Source organism: Ischnura elegans (assembly GCF_921293095.1).
Source record: "Ischnura elegans chromosome 13 unlocalized genomic scaffold, ioIscEleg1.1 SUPER_13_unloc_1, whole genome shotgun sequence".
NCBI classification, from domain to species: domain Eukaryota; kingdom Metazoa; phylum Arthropoda; class Insecta; order Odonata; family Coenagrionidae; genus Ischnura; species Ischnura elegans.
In genome coordinates this window covers 15,365,352-15,390,052 of record NW_025791657.1, presented here as the reverse complement: position 1 = coordinate 15,390,052, position 24,701 = coordinate 15,365,352, and the positions used below count along the sequence as shown (strand labels likewise).

Below are 24,701 nucleotides of genomic sequence, written 5' to 3'. Positions count from 1 at the left end.
CTAGGAAGAGACTACGATTCAAAGTCAAACGTTTATGATTTTAATAAAAACTTAGGTTAACTAGATACAATAGATTTGATCAAGAAACATAAATTATTTAAATATACAGCGTTCGTGAAATTCCCAGGTTCTGGTCCTTGTAAGTGGCCATGGTCTTGGATTTATAAACGGAAGATTAAAAAATGCATCCCTAATTGTGGAGATAACCGCAGATTTGGAAGGAACTAGACGAAAGTTGGCACCAAGACTACTTTTTTTATTGAGGAAATTTTTACTTATGCTTCAATTCGAAAACGTTTCGCTTCATACCAAGATTAAATTTTAGTACATCTGAAAAATTAATAAGGGATTTTTTTAAGTGGTGGAAGATGACCTGGATATGAACATCAACATATGACGAATCAATGTATGTCCAATCCGTAACGACCGCCGCGCGGCTTTTCATATCGATCAGTCGATGTCCTTGCGCACTTGCATTTCGACTTTTGAGTCGACTCGAGCGATAGCTCGATTAGTTCATGAGCATGAGCACATGTGAGAAGCTGTGTTTATCCAGGGGAATAACATACTGTAATTTTTGTACGTTAGAAGATTGGTCTCATTATTTGACATTACTTGTGGATTTCGTTTTGGTGAAGGACTTCCGACAAGTTGAGGTTAGTAGTTTTTGTTGGTAAAAATGTTATAAGTCAATTTAATTCTGTTAATGCGTTGTTGCTGTTATTAAACAAATAACTTAAGATGTACTGCGTGTTCGCATAATAGATCTTGAGCTGGTGCTGAATCCATCATTCATTGTTGTGATTTGGAGGTATTATTAGATAGTCTTATATCTCATATCCTTGTCACTGAATTCGTATTCGTGTATCTTATCCATATTTATGGCGGAGCTGAATACTGTGCAATTGGCGAGTGTTTTTGTGATGATTGGCTGTCGTAAAATGAATATTTTCATATCAGCACCTCCATCATGCATTTTGTTTCTCGTTTATCAAAATTACTTTTTCGTGTGTGTACCAAGACTATATTTTTGGGAATGTTATTTAGATTTCTGTGATGTGTGGCCCTTTCGTAATGAGATTGTTTTTTCTAAATGTTCGCCAATGTTTACAAAATGTTACCATCCATTTATCTTTTGTGACTTAATATCATGTAAATGGTAGAAAATCATTGGTATTAATTTCCTTTCATTACGTTTCCAGTATCACATTCTTCTCACAGTCAGGTGTTGCGGAAATCACTCTCGCGATGTTAGAAACATTACGAAAACATGAAATTGTTGTGAATTTATAGCAAAAAACCGCTACTTCTTGGCAAATAAAATTGAATAAAAACTAAGTAGAAAAATCTTTAAGGAGATGTTTAATTATTACTCCTCCGTTTATAGCTTCGAGGTCTGTGAAAAAATGAGTTATATTCTGGGATGTGATATTTAAAAGCGAAGATATTTTTTGCCAACCTTGTTTTGAGCGTTGGTATCGGTTTGGTGCGTTTATTTTGTTTGAATCTTGAGGATTTACTGACTGGAATACCGGTTAAGGATAACTTAGAACTAAAGTCGTCTTATCATTGTTGACTGATTATATGCTTCATACGTTGGGATTACTGTAAACTCTTGGCAAGTTATTTGAGTGCCGATGGACGCTCTTATTAATTACCGTCATAAAAGTGGCTGTTTACATTCGTTCTTAATACGTACTTCTTTCTGTCCTGAGTATCGGGAGATGCTCGTGAGAATTACTTTGAAGCTGCCTGATTATTTTTTGAGCTGGTTACTTCGTTTTTGGAGTTCCGAAAGACTCTCTTTGAATGTCATCATGAAGACCCTATTTTCATTCGGTCACAATGCTTCTTTTAGAGCTGATTATTGAGTGTTAATAATAACTACTGCCCTGAATCTGCATTATCATTTAGTGCTAGTGAACCTGCATTTTGAGTGCTGATCGACTCTTACTATTTCCATCGTGAAGTACCTAATTTTAACTATTCATAATGCATCCTTAATTGTGGGTTTTGGGTAATCCTCAGGACAAATGCTTCCATACTGCCTGATTCTTTTGTGCTTGTGAATTTACGTAAATGTTTGCCTGTGAAATTTCTTTTATGAGAGGAGATAGATGTTTGCTGTACTTGCCATCTTGAAGTGGCTATCTCCATTTGCTCATTATGCTTCTTTTACGTCTGATTTTTGGGGGATTCTCATTAAAGCTCACTGTTTGTTTTGTGCTGGTGAAGATGCTTTTCGAGTACTGAGGGTTGATCTCTTCAATCACTAGCACATACTACCTGCTTAGATTTGTGCGTTTTGCTTCTTTACCCTGAGTATTAACCCATATATGCCCAGTGGGTCGTTTTCGACCCACGGGATATAAAAAATCCTAGTCCCTCTAATTTGAAGTATTTGTCTACATTGTTGTTATTTTCGTCTATCAGGGAAGCAAGTCATTCATTCCTGAAGTAATATTTCCAAGGATACATTTTCAAATCATTGTAATGTGGGCATAAAAAATTACTTCCCTTTACCGCGATTTTCGAATAACTTTGACGTACAATGTAACCAAAATTTTCAAGCTCAATCGAAATGACACGACATGCTACAATACTTTGTACACTCAATTTCATTATTCCTTATTCAATTACCAAATTTCATGTCTCCTGTGTCTGCCACGGGTCATGATATTGGTGTGGGTCGTTTTCGACCCACTGGGCAGATAAGGCTAGTTTGTTGGGCAACACCAGACGTACTAGGTTGACCAGAATTCGAGCGTTCTCTCTGCTGAACTGCGATAAGATTCTTTTGAAGTGCATTAGTCCAAATAAATTTTGGCATGGCATGGTTAGTATATAACTCCTAGAGGACATATTTTTATTTTATAAACATATTTTTTTCGTGAGCTCATTGACTAATTTATATCTCTAATTTAGTCGCAAACAGCTGACTACAACAGAAATACTTCACGAGCTAGAAGAGTTGGATGAAAAAGGTGTAAAAGATGAAGTATATATTTACATAACTCCTCCAGAAGATGGAAACGAAACATGTGAGGATTCCGAGGACAAAGAATGTAACGATCCTGATCGTCTTTGTGGCCGGCAGCTGCAAGCGGAAGGTGACTTCAACATTGACATTGAAGATGACCCTGGTGAAGTTGATGAGGAAATCAAATTCGTTGAAGAATCATCCCATTCTAAAAGGAGAAGGAAGTCAACTAAAACCCAAAACATAACACGGAGATGGGTCAGTTGTGATCTTACTACCCCTGTTTGTGATTCTTGGAGTACATGTTTTATACCTCCACTGACTTTATCCTCGTCCAGTCACCCATTAGAGTTTTTCGAACTTTTTATTGATGACAACATCATTACGAAACTTGTTGAGTTTACAAACCGATATGCAGCAGCGAGGAATAGGTGTGCGCAGGTTTCCAAGGAAGATATGTATACATTTTTAGGCATATTGTTTTTGTCCGGATATAACTGGCTCCCAAGAAGAAGAATGTATTGGGAAGAAAAGGAAGATGTCTACAATTCACTGGTGTCTAGAAGTATGAGAAGAAACAAGTTTGAGGAAATATTTACGAACATCCATTGTGCAGATAATAGTGCATTAGACATATCCGATCGTCTCGCAAAATTGCGTCCAGTCATTTGTGAACTCAACAAAAACTTTTGTAGATTTGCGCCTTTAGAAGAATCAATTTCTATTGATGAGGCTATGATTCCATACTTTGTAAGGCACGGATGCAAACAGTTTATTCAGGGAAAGCCAGTGAGATTCGGTTACAAGGCCTGGGTAGCTGCACTCCGCCTAGGGTACTGCATCCAATTTGATATCTACCAAGGGAAAGTAAAGGAAAAAAGGGTTTTCACTTCATCAAGAGGGCTCGGTGAATCTGTGGTGATGGGGTTTGCTAAAAACTTAAAAAAAATTATCCACTGCTGAATTTCTCCCTGTATTTTGATAATTTTTTCACTTCTGCGAATCTAATACACGAACTAACAAAATTTGGCCACGGTGGAACGGGAACCGCTAGAGTGAACCGAATTGATAACTGCCCCTTGCAGGATGTTAAAGTGTTTAAAAGAAATGAGAGAGGTACATATGACTGTCGTGTATCCCGGGAGGACAATATCAGTGCAGTTAGGTGGATGGACAATAACGTTGTCACAATGCTATCTAATCAGTTTGGCGTCGAACCTCAGCAGAAGGCATCGAGATATTCAGCATCCGTAAAAGGAAGAATTGAAATTCCACAACCCCACGTTATTGCCATGTACAATCGAAACATGGGTGGTGTAGACCAAATGGACAATAATATCTCTAATTACCGTATTGGCATTCGTGGGAAAAAGTGGTACACGCCCATATTTCTATGGATGATGGATGTATGCATGAGTAACGCATGGTGTCTCAGCAGGACTTATGGTATGAAACTGGACAGTTTAGCTTTCAGAAGAGAAATTGTAATATCATTATTGAAGAAATATGGTACTCCACCACAACGAGCAGGACCAACAAGCAAGTTTGCACCTCCAGAGATAATCCGAACGAGTGGACCGCACCATATCATTCTCACAGATCAGCCAAGAAGAAGATGCGTTTTATGTCGTAGTAAAACAGTAAAATCATGCTATATATGTTGCATTCCTTTGCACGATAAGTGCTTTGAGGAGTACCATAAAAATATCTCTGACTGTTAAAACTTAGAAGGAAATAAACAATTATTTTACATGAATAGTATCTTAAAATATTTTTTTTTATTTTAACAATTTTCCCAAAATAATGTAAATTAATTAAAATTTCAATTAAAAAACAAAAGACAACAAATTGGAAATCATAAAGCAGTTGCACGTCAATAACTCTGAAGAGCCTATTGGAAAACGCTCCAATAGTCAATATCCTAAATGTGCTCACCAATGGGTCGAAGTGGGTCGAAAACGACCCATGTCATAATTTTTAAACAAATGCTTCAGGATTTTTTTCAACATTTTTTCTGTTGTCCAGAGGAATAATAAGTTCGAAAAAAGTAAATAAAGTTAAATTTTCATGAAAAAAAATTAGTGGGCATAAATGGGTTAAGGAATGCTCATGACATTTTCTATGTAGCTGTCTCAAACTGTTTGGGCTTGTGAATTTCCTTTTGGAGTGGTGATAGACATCTCTTATTAATGTCTTTCATGATGTGCTATTGCCATATTATGTTTATAATACGTCTCCGAGTGCTGATTATGAGGGGTTGCTCATGGTATTTGCTTTGAAGTTGCCCGATCAGTTTGTGCTTGTGAATTTGCATTTCCAAGTGCCGATAGAGGCTCTTTTTAATTGTCATCATGGAGTGCACTTTTGCATTTGTTTATAATGCTTCTTTTGGTGCAGATTTTTGGGGGATGCTCATGAAATTGGCTTTTAATCTGCATGGTCATTTTTTGTCATTGAACTTGCCTTTTCAGTGCAGATATACACTTTTTAAATGCCGTCATGATGTGCCTATTTTCCTTTGTTGATAATGATAATTTAAGTGATGATTGTTAGGGGTTAATCATGACGACTGATCTGAATCTTTGTGATACTTTTGTACTAGTGAGAATGCTTTTTCAGTTCTGATAGAAACTCCTTTTATCTTCTATCATGAAGTGCCTGTTTCCATTTCTTCATAACACTTTTTTTAGTGCTGATTTTTTGGAGATACCCTCATGATAACTACTTTGTATCTACATGATAATTTTTTTTAATACTCCAAAGGATGAAGTTCGCCATGAAAAATATTTGACTTAACCGGGATTCGAACCCGGATATCCCGATTTCCAGTCAGGCGTGCTAACCAATTACAAACTTGTCCCTGCAGTACTTTGATTATTTTGTATTAGTGAGCATGCTTCTTGAGTATTGATAGGCACTCTTTTGTAATTCCATCTGGATCGCCTGAATACTAATAAATGAACCGTTTCTACGGGCATTTAAATTTGATAGCTCTTGCACCTTCTCACTGGTAATGGTTCTACATGTTTTCAAAGTGTTTCTTTTATTTTCTTTGACACTGTTTATTTATTTATCATTTATTTTATCACAGGTTTCAGTTCTAACACAGCAATTTTTTAATCATGATCTGTTTTGTTGCTTCTTTTCATTGTTGTGGATAAAAAAGTATTTCTAGGCTTGATTTTAGTAACCATTGATTTTTGTATCCAAATGAGGCTTTCAAGCTGGCTACCCAAGTAACATTTTTGGTTGGCCCTCTGTTGGCAGATGGTGGGACACAGCGGTTGGCCCATGGTATGATTTGGCCACCTCGCCAACCGTATCCCAACCAACAATTCCCCAACGATGGGCCAACAGAGCATTACAGTCGGGCCTTAGTATTCCCAACTAGAGGCCAACCCCTCTCCAACGATACACCGTTGGCCCTTTTAAATTCTGCCATCCGTTTCCCAACAAAAGCTATATTTTACTGGCATTTCTCATTTTTATAGAATGAGAGTTAAATTAATTAACCTTCTCACTTGATATGATACCGGTAGATAGAATCTTTACCTTTAACTCCCTATAAATCAAAATGAAATTAAATACATTAACAATAAATGCTATAGGACAAAGTAAGGTTACAGTGGTTAAAAGTGGAAAACAAAAAATCAATATCAGTTCAGAAGGTACCCAACTTTTATTTTCACAAATTAGGACAATTTTTATTAGGACAAAATTAGGAAAATTTCAACAGCACCTTTCCATAATACAATATGGCACACACAAAAACTGTCCATCTTCTTTGTAGGGCAACAAAACAAACTTAGATAAAATCTGGGTGGACTGCAATTTGCATCCAGGTACTAATTTTTTTACAACAAATATATCAATGGTACCACTTCTAACAATTAAGTAAGAGGTAATTCAAAGTAATCCTCCTTGATTTCAAACATGTCACACTGCAAGATGTACCCCTGAGTTATTTGATTCAATTGCCTTCACAATTCCTATTCTCTGGTCTTCGGTAACGAAATTGTTAAGTTTAGTCCATTTTACTTAATTGGATTAATAAGTGCAAGATTTAGGGATATTAATAGGAATCACAGAAACACTGATTGAGTATAATAGTTGATGTATTTTCCATTAAATAATAATTGTGCAGTTGTTATTTAGGTTTACTCCTACAAATTCAATCTCATTCTCTTCAGAGATGACTAAATCACTCACTTTGTCCATTGAAACACTGTTTTCATTAAAACTTCCACTTATACTAGATATGCCACAATCTGAAAAAATATACGTATCGATCTATCTTAATTAATGATGAAAAGTTTAAAATTCCACGAAACGATCTGTTTAAGGTAACATGATTTTAGGAATGCCAGTTTTGTAAGACTTACCAAATGAGGTCAATGCCTTATTTTTGTTAGAAGCACTCGACTTATTTTATTTAACTGCTATCACAAAGACAAAGCCCTAACAACCAAACAAGTCTTGGTTGTTAGGTTGCTAGGGAAACATGTGAACCGTATCCTGCAACGTATGCAATCTAGGTATACATCGTGCTTATTCACGGCCCATATCGAACTTCCATCGGTTAAGTTAGACTCGAAACAGACAGATCTTATAAGTCTACAATTTTTCGTGTGCCCTCCGGGATATATATACTAACAAGTCGCATTAAAGAAGCCTCCGCTTCTTGGAACCATTTATGTCAAATACCATGCTGAAAACACCAGAAAATTAGCAGACCATTACTTAAAAAAGAGTTATACATAATTTCCAAAAATTATCTTATAATATATTCTTAAAAAATTAACTTAAAATAATTATTCTGCCTGCACATAGTCGGTAGCACTGACTGTCAAAGCAAGCGATTATGCCATCCCTATTTTTTAATGAATAGATGCTACTGATCCGATAACCATTTGATACGATAAATCGATTACAATGGAATTTCGCCCATCTCTACGTTAAAGATCTTGTCGGAATTTTGTTTGCAGCTCTCATGGCGGAAATTGAGGAAATGTATGATGTCCCAACGGTGGCCCAATGATAATCCATTTCGTAGGGCCATCGTTGGGGATTTCCGTTGGGCCAACAGCATAAATCGTTTCGTTGGGCCGACGAACAATATCTGCGTTGGGCCAACAGCGGAATTTGGTAGGCATATCCACCCACAATGAGCCAACCGTGACTACGGTTCCCCAACCGAGGCCCAACGGTCAATGTTACTTGGGTAACCATCATTTATTTTAATGAATGTGGTTATGAGTACCGTGTAAAGCAATATTGCATTCTTCTGCTCAATAATTATTGCACGCAAGATTGAGATATGTATGCAGTGCTGACCTGTGCTATGATGTGCCCCATGTAAAACGTACTTGGGAAGAATTCTGGTAGGCTCTCCTCCCTTCAAATTGCAACAAGGCCTAAGAAACCCTTTTCACTTCCTTTCTCTATCTTGTTCACTCGACATTTAACCCTATAAAACTGTTTTCAACATCTCTTCCCTGCTCAGTACTCACTCCATTGTAGGATGTTAAAGAAGAGAAATACTTTGTCTTGAAAATATTAGCCGATGGGATATATAGGGGAAACCTATCTTTGGAATGATGGAGTTGGAGTTGACTATGTCAATGGAAGCCCCACGTGAGCATGCCAGACCATATATGTCGAACGCCTTACGTTTAAGACGTTAAAAATCAACATGAAAAACACCGTCTCCCATTTTAAAGAAAAAAAACTAAAGAATTCTCTGGTGCGTGATGAAAACATGTCTTTTTTTCCACTGGAAAGTTCATGCAGTTAACTAAATATCCTCTTTTTGTCCTTTCTCTCCCCATATTGCCCAACATTCTTCCATCCGTGAAACTGTTTTCAACATTCTGTCCTCATTCAGTACTTTTTCCATCCATGCCTTCTTTCTTGCCTGTATCTCCTGTAGAAGTTACCTCTCCTCACCCACCATCTCCAGCACTTCATTTCTCCTCTTCATCCACTTACCATCTTGATTCTTCTCCACTCTCACAACTTGAACACCTTCAGTCTTCCACTGTCCTTCTTGCTAATTGAACATGTTTCCATATGGAACAATGATGGACTCTAGATTAGACTCTGATAATATGAACTGTTATATTACGACCCTCATAATTTTCCTAATATGTCCTTATTCTGCTGCCTGCATTTATTTGACTGTTGTAAATATCTTTTTATCTTTTTGAAACAGTTCATGGCCATCACTGAGGGAATTATTGGTAATAGTCATAAAATCGGCTGAGAACCAGTGTACATCTTCATGGGAAGACCAAGTGATCACCACTGAACCAGTGAATTCCCGAAAAAGAGACTTCCTTTATGGCATCATGAGAAGCACTTTTTTGTTGGGGGTAAGAGAAATGACATTTATGCAATAGGACTCTTATATTACTCAGGTGTTCATTTCAGAAACAATATAATGAATTAAATTACAATTCAAAATATATAACAGTTTGAAAGAAATTTGGGCACTAAGTTCTGCCTAGCATCAATCTAAGTTCTATATTGTTGGAGGAGAAATGAATTCCTATTGCTTTCTGTTCAAATATAAGTCTATTGAAATATTTTTTCTTTGATACTGGTATTTTAGTGAATCATCGATAAATCTCAATTCATCATCTGCATGTCAGTAGCTTCTGAGGGCAAACACTGCCCTCAGACCCTTTGATAACATGGCCTTGCTAACTAATTTAAATGATTAGGATTCCAAATTTTTGTCTCACTCTAATTGATAGATGGAAAGCCTAATAGTCAGAGCAGGAGTGGACCAATATTCAGAGTGTAGAAACATCCTTGCCTTCAATGAAAAAAGTGTTGCATTAACAACCTCAAGACAAGACATACTGGAAACCCAAACTTTATAGATCCCATTGATGGATTGCTCTGCCTTGAAGTCAGCATGACAAGTGCTACGTTGGGTGTTCATCTCTTGACTCCCTCATTTTATCCTCTCCAGATCTTAACTTTTAGGAAGGCTGATAGATTCTGCTCCTTTCCCTACATTGCCACTCTCCTCTTTTGCACTTACACCATTTTCCCCTTCCTCTTGCATCTGTTTTCTAATCGCAGTTAATTAAATTGATGCGGGTGGCGGTTTGTGTCGGGGAATCTTTTTGCAATTTTTCAATATACAGTAAAACCTGTAGGTAGAGAACCTCTACATCGTAAACCTCCATACTTTATACCACCCCTATAGTCCCATCAGATTTACATGTAAATTTATAGGCAAACCTCCATGTTGTGAAACTCTTTGTATCTTAAAACTTCCATTTATCATACCAAGGAGACACCCCCGAGACAGCAAACTACCTCCACAAATCATACCAAGACAACTAGAGACCATTAATGCAGCCGCGACTATGTACATGGAATGGCATTTTCAGCGATAAATGTTTTACCCTTATTTTTTTTCTTATACACCTATAATATGCTGTAATTTTCACGTTATTCATCAGTTGTGGCCATTTTGTTCCATATGAGAGCATACCTAACAATAAATAAGAAAAAAGGTATCCCACTATCCTAATCATTTGAGTGACTGATGAACTAAGAAAGATCACAGTGGCGCCAACTCCATGGGGCCTGAAGGGGCCGAAGCCCCCGCAAAAATTCGTTATGGCTGTGAGGAAAAAATTTGTCAGGCTTGCTGATTTTCCCTGGAGTGTCTAGATATCGAGATTTAAGTTATCAGGGTTCTAATGTTGATCATATGACTCTTCTAAAATGCTTAAAAAACTTCAAAACTCACTACTTATAAAATTTCCCAGGGTAATATCCACGGTTTGGGCCCTTCAAATATTTTATATAAGTCAGCATCCCTGAAGGATCACATCGTTTTCTCTCGAATCATGGTAAAAATCATGTGATAGTGCTCGCCTTTCGCAATTATTTAATAATGAATACATGTTCACTTAGGCATGCATGTTTGTTTAAACACATAAATATGATGGTTTAAAAGACAGTAGTGCCTTTCATTTCTAAAGTATATGAAAAAATGGTGCCTATCACTGAAACCTCTCTGTAGTGAACCTCCATACTTGAAATTGCCCATATTTTGATTCCCTACATTACGATGTAAAGAGGTGTTACTGTATTAATTTAGGATTCAACTCACATTTTCTCTTCTTAATACTAAAAGAGATGGCACTTCCCAATTGTATGTTGGTCTTGCTTCTTTTAGTACTGAGTTTTGCGGGATTATCATAAAATTACATACTTTATAGCTCCTTCATCATTTTATGCTTATAGGTATACTTTTCGAGTGTTTTATAGACTGTAGATGCTTGCTTTATTTGAATTTATTAAGTGCCTTTATTGTATTTTTCATAATAGTTTAAGTGCTGTCATTGATGGCGGCTCATTACATTTCCTTTAAAGCTGCATCCTTCTATTAGGCTTGTGAGTTTGCTTTTTGAGTTCTGTCGGGCCCTCTCTTTAATAGCTATCATGGATTGCATATTTCCATTTGTTCATAGTTCTTCTTTTATTACCGAGTATTAAGGGATGCTCATGATACATGTTTTTAAGCTGCATTTATGTGTTGTGCTAATGAATTTCCTTTTTGAGTGCTGATAGTGCCTATTTGCGTTTGCTCAGAAATACTTTACTGCTTTCTATTGGGGATGTTCATATTTTTGAATTTGCCTGTTGGTTTTGTGGTTGTAAAATGCTTTTCAAGTAGCATGAAGACTATGGACACTCTCTTCGGTGATCACCATGGTATGCTTATTTCCATTTGTTCATAATTTTTCTGTTAGTGCTCATCATTGAGGGATGCTCATGGCATTTCCCTTGAAGCTTTCTTTATATTTTCCTTGTGAATGTCCTTTTCGTGTTCTGTTAGATGCTCATTTTAATACATGTATTGAAGTGCGTGTTTACGTTAATTAAGAATTCTACTTTTAGTGCTGTTATTGGGGATATTCATAAATTGTGCTTTTAAGCCGCCTAATTATTCGTTTTAGTGGTATTTTTTTCTCAAATGATTGCCATTATTGAAAAAAATGTGGCTGTATGAGTTCCTTAAAATGAAATATAGGCATGAGGTTGCACCCAGCATTATTCTTTGTACATTTTTGTTTGAGGAAAGAATGAATTCCTACTGAGACCTGTTCAAAAACTCAGTGTCCTTAGCGGATCATTGAAAAGTCTTTATTCATCATCTGCATGTTTGTATCTTATGAGTGCAGAACACTGCGGTAGGGGTGAATGGAAGATGGACTTATTGGGGTCAGTGTCTGATAATTACTGACAGTTAGTTGTTTTTGATACATGCATGGGAAATCAATGCAAATGCATTCCCTTGTGGCACTCAAAACATTAAAGATGTAACATTTCTTTATCGGACCACGTATATACCTCGAGATGCTTTTTGTAAAATGTTGGACCATGGTTTTCTTCTTTTCCCTGAAATATGCATCTTTAGCCATTAGGGACCATATCTTAGAATGCACCTTGTTGCTATGTTATGGAAGTATTCCAAGTTAGTGTTTCCTTCCTCTCCGTAAATTTTCCTCTGCAAAAGCCATCGACTCGCATCGTTCATATTTACACAAAAAGTTTCCATGAGTAAGTTTTGGCATTTTGTTACTTACAAATATTCCATGTCTATTTCTTCCTTGCAAGTTTTGGCATTTTTTTACTGAAGATAGTGTCAATGCATCATTCCCCATATTATCCTTTTTAACTAAACATAGTAGCTTAATTTCACTTATCTTCCTTAACTTTTTTTGGAAATCACTTTGCAGATCATAATGGGTCATATGTATGGTCGTTTGATGCTTAATTCACCACTGAATTGTCATTCCAATGGAACATGATTACCATCCAGTAAATTGGATATCAGAATAAAATAATAACGTTTAGTATTCCTGATGCCTCACTCTGATAACTTTTAAAAGGAACAATCAGATTATACTATAATTTTTTATGTTGCCATATGACTCTGAAAAGATCCAATAGCATTTAACTTCCTTGCAGACCCGTTTGATGACTTTTCTTCCCAGCTTTTATCTGGTTCATGTATATTCCTGCAAGATGACTGTATCATGTGTATTATATATGTAATATGGAAGTGTTTATCTTCGGTGAATATTGTGCGGGAGCGGTGGTTCAAGAGAGAAATTTTAAACTTATGAAATGGTAGTTCTTGGTGAAATATTCCTCATTTCGTAAGATTTTTTCTAATTTAAAATCTCTACACAGGTGATAATTACAGAAGTATATTACTGATAAGGCATCTTTCCATGGTGTATTCTGGGAGTCTCCCCTCCCTTATGGCCTCCCTCTCATCGATTTGCAAAAAAACCTATAAAATTTTATATTTTTCCTTTGTTTACCCAGCATTCTACCCTCTATTAATGTTTTCAACGTCTTCTCTTGGCTCAATACTCACTCCATCAATATCTTGTCTCCTCCGTATCTCATCTAGAGGATGCCACTTGTCACCACTTGTCTCAGCACTTAATGCTCTTCTCTGCCCAATTACCTTTTCAATTCTTCTCTACTCCCATATCTTGAATGCCTTCAGTCTCCCGTGTTCCCTCTTCATCAGTGAACATGTTCCCACATGGAGAAGTACGCTGATACATCTACGCTACGCTTTAGATGAATCTTTTTGCGTAAGCTCATACATGGCATTCTCTTATGATTTGTCCTAATAATTCTCCATTCTAAAACTAACGTTTATGTGGCAGGCGAAAATATAGTTTTATCTCGTTGAAAGGATTCCTGACCACCGAGGGCATTAAGGAAATATTTATACCATAGAATAGGGACCCACAGAATCAGAACAGTGCATTCCAATTGAGGAAAAGGTAACTTCACAGGGTAACCTACGCAACACTATATGGTGTAATGTGAAATTAATTGAAAATGGCGGAATTTAAATAAGGTTGTTCTGATTTGAGGATAATGAATTGGATTTATGTAAATGATCAGTTTGAATGCACGCAATTTACTGGGGTTGAACAAAATGCGGGAAACAAATTGATATGAATGGCTTAGTGTACGAAGATAGGCAATGAGAAAGTGCTAAAATTTAAAAATAGAGCTAAGTAAATAATAAAACCGTGTCGATAAAATGCAATTTCATCCTTGGATATCAAGTCTCAAGCTTCAGGATGAAAAAATACTACCTTTGCAGGAAAACGTGATGTTAAATTTTGGAATTTTAACCTTCTTATAGTTCCTGGTAAAATATTAGGGGGAGTGAGCTGCAAGGAGAAAAAATACACTTTATCAGTTTTCATATTTTTTCCAATTGATGTAATGCATTAACTTTCTTTTCTACTGACAACTTCTCTTTTTTTCTGCAGTTTCTTCTCTCATTATTTATTTATTATCAACTTCCTCTTAAACAGCATATGACGACCTTTTACAAAGAGAGTTTCCAATATTAACAAAGTAGGTACAACACAAACATCCATGCCCTGGATAGGGATCACCTACCCAGGCGGGATTCGAACCCACGACCTTTGGTTTGGCAGGTGAGGACTTTACTCCACCGCCACCGAGGCCAGCATGATAATGATGTAATGTAAGTTTGAATTGATTGAAAGTTGAAGATCGTTACGAGATATCGTTCATCGTAATGCAATCCACCCCTCCAGGGCATTACCTCACACTGCGGCTCCGTTGAGGTACGACCCACACCACTTACTAGAGACTTCCCCTCCAGCCCCGCCTCCCTTGGTAAAGACCTTGCTCTTGATGGCAACATGTAGTCTTTGAAGAAATTTTGCTTACGTTAGAAAGAATTTAAATGCCATGACAATGCTTCGAATCAAAGTGATCAATTTGCTCGTATCTTTACTTTTCCATGAATTTCAGTACATATTTACCAAATCAAAATACATATTCGTATTTATAATGTTTGACTGACACCCCATGTTTTGCATTTGAAGTGTATTTGTGCATGTTATGGGTTGTGGTACAATGAAAATTCACAGTTATTGTTACTAATTAATTTTGAAGGCTATTCTCCTTCTACATGACTGACTTAAAATCTTGTATTATACTTAACGCCTCTCTATGCACAATCATCTACCGCTTAAAGTCCCCGATGAATTTGCAAATCATTCTTGTAATCAGGATGTTCATACCATTCTTGCAAGGACACATCAAAGAATGCAGTTCATATTTCCAATGCATTAAATGGCTTTCTCGAATTAGTAGTGACAAAATTTGATATAGATACCCTGTTCAGATCTTTACGTTTATAGAATGCGATCTTTGGTAGATCATATTTTCCCTCATGTGTCCATATCACGTTTTCCTTTTCACACCCAGAAAATGATCCATCAAAGAATGACGGGTCTACCAACTCCTCATACAGGTACCACAAGTAGTTTGAAAACCTCTATTGTAGTCCTTTTGCTTAGTCCAGGTTAACAGTTTCATAATTTTAGGGTCTTGAAGCCACTGTTGGGAGCAGATGCAGCAAAAAGAGCGGGGAGCAACAACTTTTCTTTCTCCTTGAGCACACTGATATCTATTCCACCAATAACTGCATTTCGTGCTCCTATTTGATTGCATAAGAATCTTACTTCATCATCCCATGCACATTCATCTGAAGGATTAACTGCGTGTGTCAAAAACGCGATACCAGCACCCCTTGTAATATCAAACAAATCATCAAGTTTTGCTACAAAATGTTCTATTCTTTTAATCTCCAGGGTAGTTTCCACTCTCTCTTTATGTCGTCGCAAGTAAATCCATTAGTTGCTTATTTTTTTAACTTTTGAATTGCCTTATCCTCCGCATTAACAGTTATTCTCATTTTGTTCCATGGATGAAATGCATTTCTTACTATTTTTCTCGCACAAAGTCTGATACATTTGAAACCCATTAGGTTATAGAAAAATCACAGCACTTCTCATACTATGAGTAACATTGAGCCAAGTATTTCTTCATCTTTGTTTTTCAACCAGTTCAATGTCTGAATTTAGACTTGATTTCATGCTTTTTTTTGTTGGCCTTTTCTTAAAAGGAACGTTATGTGTATTCAAGTTGAACTAGTTTTTTCACCATTTTTCTCCTTACATCCTAAAAAACTTAGCATTTCCTATCCTTTGCACACTATACATAAGAGCTAACTATCTCCCCACTTGGATCTACAAATGTGAATTGAAGGCTTCGTTTCTTTTCCTTGAATATTTCTATCGACTGTTATGGCCCTTGAAGCCCTGTTAATTTCTTTCATTCCTTCATAATTCACGAGCAAATGTATCAAATACTAATAACATTTTGTGTATAAAGAGCAGTTTATAACAAAGCATGCGGAAATGGTGCGTGGTCATATTGTAGCAGCAAACTAAGGTTTAAGGCGTCGGCACACGGTACATAGAATGGCCTTGAAGGGTTAACATTGACATTAAAGGCTTAATTAATACTAATCATGACACAAGAGGAATAAACTTTTCAATTCTCTACCACTGGCATGTGAATCTTGCCTGCAGGAGCAAATTCTAGGTCATGGAAGGGGAGGTGGTGTAGGGTAAGGCTCTAGTAAGTGGAAGAGGACATACCTCAATGGAGCCACAGTGTAGGGAGGTGCCCTGGGGGGGATGGCATTACGATGAACGATATCTCGTAAACGTTTAATGATAGGTCAAAACAAACGGAAAATAAGTCTTAAGGGTCTTTACTTTTTGTTTTACGTAGAAATAGCACTTTTTTGGCTCCAAAAATCTCTATTGAGGGTCCTCAGTACGTGGGGCCCTTGGGACACGGGTCGCAAATTTTTTAAAAGCAACCAAATTTAAACAAATGAATATAAACCTCATTCGGATCATTTTGAGACTAGGAAAACAAAACTTCTCTCTATTATGAAAAATAAGGGCCTGCCTGATGTGCAGCCTTTGATTTGTTTGATCGTACAACTTGTTATATTAGTGATAAAGTTAATGCAAATATATTGAAATGTCACCTTTGAAACACACTTTAATGTTTACTATGAAAAATCAAAATACCTCCCTTCAGTGAATGGTAATTGACAATGAAAAACGAGTGTATAGTACAACTTTCAGGCTATCGATATAATGGAAGTCCATCAACCTGCCATAGAGTGAGGGCAGTCATATTGAATGTGGAATTGTGGTTAATAGTGATTTTTATGCCATTCCCATAGGACAAATCCACCAATCACTCAACTCCAAAGCTTAGTGTGCTCACTGTATTAAAGTGTACTATGGCTCATTTGAGTTTCATGTTTACACGAAGGACTGAGATATGCCTGAAAACTAGCCCTGCCTCGAATATAATGAATTTTTGCCACATCTTGTATTCTTACATTAAGTAGTTTTTTCAATTTGGTTTTCATATTTATATGAAATATTGAGGTTTGCCTGAAGGTTGTCCCTTCTTCCAATTTTTTTTACTAAGTTTGGCATTCTAAGTTTAGCAGTATGAAATGGTAGTAGGTTTCATCTGGGGAGCCATCTTATTAAAAAATGTTTGAATGGCCCATATTGGTCTTGCACTGGCAAATTTCATAAATGGTTAGTTTTTATGATTTTTTATGTCTTAGAAGAGCCGTATGATCAACATTAGAATAATTAAAACTGTACTCTCGATAACTTGACACTTGCGGGAAAATCGATGATGCTGACCCTCGTTTTTCATTCCCCAATATCAAATGGTTGAGGGGGCTCTGCATGCAGTAGTGATTTATACCTGTAGGTTATCCGAGCATCCAATATGATGAATTTTGACTTAATTCTGAATTCTATGATAAGGTACTAAGTTACGCGTACTCTTATAGCTTAGCAATGCTTACAAGTGATTAACAATTTATATCGTATACCTTTAAGCAGTACCTTGCAGGATGGAACACATTCTGATGCTGCCTTCGAGCTGGGCAATGCTTTTCAGTAAGTGCAAAGTTAACCATGGCTTATTATTACTTAAAATGTCGTGATATGCAGAAACGAGATACATTCTCATGAAGGGAGACTTAACGAGCTAAGAATCAGTTAGTCATCTGCTTCACTCTACTGGAGAATGGCGGTCATAGTTCCTCTGCTCACTGGGTAGAATCTTGGCCCCAGCAGTTTACGTGCTAGCTTCATTAGGTGACCTTTATGATTACCTACCTGATAACGGAGTCCCTATTCTGTGGTCATACCATATGAAGAGTAAACCAGTTTCAATCTTCATTAGAGGACTGAGAGATTACCAGTGAACTAAAGAACGACAGATTAGAGAACCTTATGTACAGTGGCGGAAAAAATTAACGCAAAGCTCGTTGGCGTCTGAGAGCGGCCAGTTCAGGAACTACTTGTCTTCCAAAATTTTGCCCTCGCAATGCTCTCATACAACCGGGAGTTTTAAAAGCAATATATCCCTTATACCGGGGAAATAATCACACCCGTCGCATTGTGACAAGGCGCAAAAGATCCAGCTACGAATTGTTTGCCATATTCTCCGAAGTATGCTTCGCCCTCGATTCACCTAGAATTGAATCTACTCTCCTCGGGACATCATCGGACACAGCCTAAATATCGGGCATTGAGACTGCCGTAAAACCCTATCCTTCCGGTGGTGTAGTGGGTAAAGTATCATGCTTCGAAGCAGAGGTTCCACGGATCAAGTCCCAGTGACGGATAACTTGATGCTGCACACACTCACACACACACTGTAAACATTTTCTGATCTTAAAACTTCGCAATACCTATCAATAGGTCCATAGGATGTTGCCCGGCTATTGAATTCTTACGCGCTCATTTATTTGTAGAAATTCAACCACCATATTGCATAGCCATTTGGGCAGTTGACTGTGGAGTGAATTTTGACCACCAGTTCCTCGTCGTCCAGCACCGCTTCAAGGCCCCTAACCATAAGCTGCATGTGTGATGTGTCACGACCCACTACTCCTCCCTCATTTCAAGGGAAAATTCCTCGGAAGTCCTGAAGAGCTGAGCGAAGGCAGAACATCAAGCTGCCCAAACTCAGTAGTTATCAGGCGGGTAATTTTGAGCGTTTGCGTATGTATTTCATCAGAAACATTGAGCAAATGGTTAAGTTAACAGAGGTTAGTTATACCCTTAAATTTTCCAACAAAATGAGCATTACGCATTCATTTTTAAAATATTTCATCATTATTATGGAACTAATGTTATTTCGAAGTCATAGAAATATTGGACTGTTCGTGTTTTCCGCCAATTATTTAATCACTACTTCGAACTTTTCATTACTTTTAGCACTCAACATAGGTTAAGAAATAGCATAAATCTCACAATCAATTATTTGAGGTAATTTCGCTTCAGAAACGGGGTTGTAAGTCATTTATGTTAATTTACAAACTATCTTTTAAAAAAATAAAAACGATTTCGCCTTAACCTTTACCTATCAATGAAGAAATTTTATTCTTGTAATTATATGAATTACCATTCATTGCGACATCTTCATTTTATGGCCATTTCCAGTATTCTCTATTCATTGAGGAGGAGCGATAGAGTTTTGTTTTGACCTTACCGTGAATTATAGAGTGCGGTCGAATTTTCCCATCGTCTTATGAAAAAATATATTTCCAGTAAGCCACGTAATTCTTACAAAAATTTACCTCATGTATAGCAGACATTTTCTTTTCACTTTCTTACGAAGGATTTACTTCCATAATTGTTGCATGATTGAAATGTGCATCAAAGATGGACTTCTGAAGCAGTCTTCGCAGCAAAAGAAAAGTAAATGAGTTTTATTTTGGACATTAAATATTTTGCTGAAAACGATTCGGACACAAAAATGGAGTGGACAGGTAAAAGACTGCAAGGTATAGCATGTGTGTTTCAGAGAAGAGGAGAATTATGCAGGAATTGATTATGAAAGCTAGCATCAAAGATCGGATTTGAACAAAAGAAATATTCATTAGAATTAGAAGAAATAGATTCGAGAATCCATTGGTTGATAATTCCTGAACGAGAAATTCACAAGGAAAAATGTATCAGTTCATGAGATGTATCAACTTTTAGCAAGGAAATATTAATAATAATTCTATTACCACGGGCACAAATTCTAGATAAAATTCATTACCTCCTGTTGATTCAAAAATTGAGTCGAATTCCATTAAGTTCCTTTCCAACCATTCAAATTTCCGTAATCTTTCGAGTTTCCTAAATATTTTTTCAATATGTGAAAATTATAATACTTTTCTGATTCTCATTTTATGTCAGTTTATAAAATTGAAAAACATTTAACGCTTAGTTCAAATACATCTATTTTGATGAAGATCAAATTTTTAATTGATGTTGTTAATCAAATATGCGTTCATATGGATCATCTTTGTGATTAAAAATTAAGTTTTAAAGACATTATGAAGTTCAAAAAAACTCTATTTACTCCTCTCGTTTCACTATGAAAGAAATCGTTTACTGAACAAATTAATCATTTTCTTCGGATAACTACATGAATGGCATTATTGAACCTTAAAATGGCCATAACATATTCCGTTGTCTAAATAAATTCGGCTTCGCATTTCTTTTCAATTGCAGTATGTTAAAAGTTGCTCCAATATAATCCTCGGGAAACTATTATTGGGGGTTGAATATTTGGCAAAGCATTGCAACACTGAAATGAAAACAAACAACTGATTTCTCGGAGGTGGCTCAAAAAAGTGCTTTCATTCTGCTTTGAGGAACTCTATACGAGTTTTCCCTTGAAGGGGAGAAGAAGTGTAGGCCGTGACACATTGCACATGCAGCTTATGGTTAGGGGCCTTGAAGCGGTGCTGGACGACGAGGAACTGGTGGTCAAAATTCACTCCACAGTCAACTGCCCAAATGGCTATGCAATATGGTGGTTGAATTTCTACAAATAAATGAGCGCGTAAGAATTCAATAGCCGTGCAACATCCTATGGACCTATTGATAGGTATTGCGAAGTTTTAAGATCAGAAAAATGTTTACAGTGTGTGTGTGAGTGTGTGCAGCATCAAGTCATCCGTCACTGGGACTTGATCCGTGGAACCTCTGCTTCGAAGCATGATACTTTACCCACTACACCACCGGAAGGATAGGGTTTTACGGCAGTCTCAATGCCCGATATTTAGGCTGTGTCCGATGATGTCCCGAGGAGAGTAGATTCTATTCTAGGTGAATCGAGGGCGAAGCATACTTCGGAGAATATGGCAAACAATTCGTAGCTGGATCTTTTGCGCCTTGTCACAATGCGACGGGTATGATTATTTCCCCGGTATAAGGGATATATTGCTTTTAAAACTCCCGGTTGTATGAGAGCATTGCGAGGGCAAAATTTTGGAAGACAAGTAGTTCCTGAACTGGCCGCTCTCAGACGCCAACGAGCTTTGCGTTAATTTTTTCCGCCACTGTACCTAGAGACCGACGGTTTTATTGAGGGTAGGAAATGTTATTTCTGCAACAGGACGCAAATACTGTTTTTTTTATTCTTGTGCTCTTTCAAATCCATGATAAAAAATCTGCATAATGCAGCGAAAGAAAAGTGTATTTGCTCACCTTTTTCTTGCAACAATGAAAGAAACTTAATCTTCATAATTGCCACAGATCTTTGCTTTCCCGTGAAAGAAGGGTGTCTGCTTTTCTTTGGAAGAAGCATTATTGGCGAGTTCTAGATTGGATGTTTTTCCCTTGACTCCCACATTTTATCCTATCCAGATCTTTAATTCTTGGAAGTTAATGGTGTGTGCTCCTTCCCATCCATTGCCCCTTTCCTCTTTTGTGCTTACAACAATAAACCAAGCCTAGTGCTGACAACGAGCTGTTTTTTAAATCCTGTTTACCTGACCATATGCAGGTGACGCTTTGTGGTGTTTTTTGTAAATGTTCAATATATTAGTTAAGCATAAGAGTAACATTTTTACTTCTAAATGAGCAGATATCAATGGAGTGGTCTATTTCAATTTTTGAAGCAGGTTTATTGCTTTCAATCAAAGGGCTTTTATAACTTAAATCAGGAGAAATTTTTTGTATATAAATATTAAAATTCTTTTCTAGGGCTCCTTGCTGGTGTAAAGAAGTTAAGGGATGACTATTCCTGCATCAGCTTTAGTGACCGTCATTTAATCTGAGAGTGGAGCATCCGATGCAGAGGAATGAAGGAATGTGATGAATTAAGAGCTGGTTAAATGTGGAACTGATCTTGGTGATGAATTAACATCTTGCTTAATTCCTGACAATGGACAAACAAGTATCCAATATCAGTGGAGCCATAGTCACTAGATCTGTTGCGAGGGGTGTAATTAGTTGTGATGCACCAATAATCCCTAATACACTTAGGATGGTCAGAGTCAGTAAAAAGAGGAGTTGCACAGAGGCAGTCATGGGGGGCACAGAAGAGTTTAGTAATAGGGAGATAAAAAATCCTGTAAATTGTCTCAAATCAATTGAAACTTCATTTAATTGCTGCCACTGCACACTTGGATACAGCAGCAAAAGTGAGCTCATCAAGCACCTTGAAACTCATTTTGGTGCCAGCAATATGGATGTTGATGCAGAGTCATCTATGGTGCAAGATGAGTCTCTCAAAACGAATGTATCGAGTAGGGAAAGTGTGCGTTCTGGAAAGGTCGACAAAAGTAAAATAAGACTTACGACGCAAAAAGGAAATGTGCCCCCTAAGGAGATCTCTGGAGGAACTATGAGCAAAGGAAAGGTTAAAAAAGGAAGACGGACTGATGTAGACCCTAAACCTTCAATAGAAAATGTGTCCTCAAATTTCTCCCCTTGTGATAGAAACATCAAAAAAGGAAAGTGTTCAAGTGCAAAAGAGAGGCCTTATTCCTGTAGTGTGTGTAATAAGTGTTTTATTAAATCTTCTACTCTCACAAATCACATGCGTATACACAATGGGGATAAACCTTATTCCTGTAGTGTCTGCAATAAGTCTTTCTATCAGAGTTCTGACCTCACCAAACACATGCGTACCCACGCAGGAGAGAGGCCTTATACATGCAGCATATGCAATAAGTCTTTCTGTCAGAGTGGCAACCTCAACAAACATATGCATACCCACACAGGGGAGAGGCGTTATTCATGTACAATATGCTGTAAATCATTCAGTCGTAGTGATTGCCTTACCATGCACACGCGCATACACAAAGCAGAAAAACCTTACTCCTGTAGTGTCTGCAATAAGTCTTTCTCTGAGAGAAGCAATCTCAACACTCATATGCGTACACACACAGGAGAGAGGCCATATTCATGTACAATATGCTGTAAATCATTCAGTCGCAGTGATGTCCTTACCAAGCACACACGCATACACACGGCTGATAAACCTTATTCCTGTAGTATCTGCAGGAAGTCCTTCACTCATAGTTATACCCTGAGCAATCACATGCATATTCACACTGGTGATAAACCTTATTCCTGTAGCATTTGCTGTAAATCTTTCTCTCACAGTTACAGCCTAAGCACACACATGCGCATACACACAGGAGACAAACCTTATGCGTGCAATGTCTGCAGCAAGTCCTTTGCTCGCAGGTACACCCTCTACAATCATTTGCGTTCTCATAGAGGGGAAAAACCCTATTCATGCAGCGAGTGTGGGAAATCTTTCTCTCGAAAGAGCATCCTCGTGAGGCATTTCCGTTCACACATGTGAGAGACATTATTCTTCCAGTTACTGGTATGAAGGGTGTATTCAGATTCGTTACTTATGCACACATGTCATGCATATACATGGGTAGGATTAGTCTTACAGATTTCATTACAGTTTTCATTTAACCTTTACAAAGTCTGTATTGGGGAGCCGCATAATTCATTCTGACTTACAAAAGTAGTGTTAAATCATGATGAGGAAATACCCAATAGAGATGGTGTCACTGTAGTTAATGCATTAGGAAGTGGTGGATTTCTGAATTGCAGTTTGACAGAGATCAGTATCAAAGAAATGCAATGAAGGTATTTTGCCTGTAACTTTTACTCCAAGACTCCTGCTAGAAGGTCTTATGTCCTTAGTCATATCCTTCTTATTCCTTAACATATCTAAATGTGAATTTATAACAAAGGCAAGGAAGTTTACCGCATTCAAAGTGATGTAATTGTGTCCATAGCCTAAAAAATGTGACAGTAGTGGCTAGATATTTTGTATTAAAGATATGTTGCTGGATTTGATATTCAAATATGTTTACTATACCAATTATTCAACGGAAAAAAATTGTCTTGGTTGCTACTACCATATCTTTCTCAATAGCATTGTGATTGTTGTTTTTTAGGATAAAATGTACCTTAATTTAATGATGCAACTATATGTGTAAAGCAAATGAAAGTAAAATGCTTCTGTGTTCAGAACATTGCCAGACAATGTTAGTAATTAAAAGTGAATCCACTGATAAATATAGGGACCTTAATTTTCCGAAGAATTTCCAACATAATTACTTGGTGTCTGTGTTCCATAGATCACTCTTAATTAATTGCTGGATAGAAGAATATTTTATGCATGTTCGGTAATTCGAGTTGGTAGAAATCATTGCTTTTACCTTACTGTAGAGCATAAAAAATATAATTATCGAAACACTATCAACAATTTATTTCCACAGCCTATTTCACTTTTTTTCCACCTCCCTTTCAGTGTTTGCTCATATCAAAATATTTGACTCATTAATTCGCATGTTATTATTCATTCCAACAACTCTGATGTTTATTTTCAACTAGCCCTGTGACTATGTGGTATTGCTCATTCTTACTACTCCTATGCAATAATCGCTTCACTTTTTCTTCTTATT

General features: G+C 37.0%; 1 protein-coding gene across 2 annotated transcripts; it reads left to right on the top strand.

The window, feature by feature from the left end:
* The first annotated feature begins 533 nt into the window (after nucleotides 1–533).
* On the top strand, nucleotides 534–24,464 carry LOC124172361 (zinc finger protein OZF-like). Of its 2 annotated transcripts, XR_006868140.1 has the most exons (4): nucleotides 534–656; nucleotides 9,192–9,351; nucleotides 21,967–23,919; nucleotides 23,990–24,464. XR_006868140.1 is itself a non-coding variant. In XM_046551804.1 (3 exons), exon 3 carries the CDS (start codon nucleotides 22,148–22,150, stop codon nucleotides 23,576–23,578), a length of 1,431 nt encoding a protein of 476 aa, XP_046407760.1. In that variant the 5' UTR covers nucleotides 534–656; nucleotides 9,192–9,351; nucleotides 21,967–22,147; the 3' UTR covers nucleotides 23,579–24,464. The 2 variants fall into 2 exon arrangements, 1 of the variants encoding a protein (XP_046407760.1); XM_046551804.1 differs by having other exon boundaries at nucleotides 21,967–24,464.
* The last annotated feature ends 237 nt before the right edge of the window (nucleotides 24,465–24,701 follow it).

Coding starts and splice junctions, on each gene's coding strand:
- LOC124172361 (XM_046551804.1), top strand. CDS start 22,148: ATGGACAAACAAGTATCCAATATCAGTGGAGCCATAGTCACTAGATCT.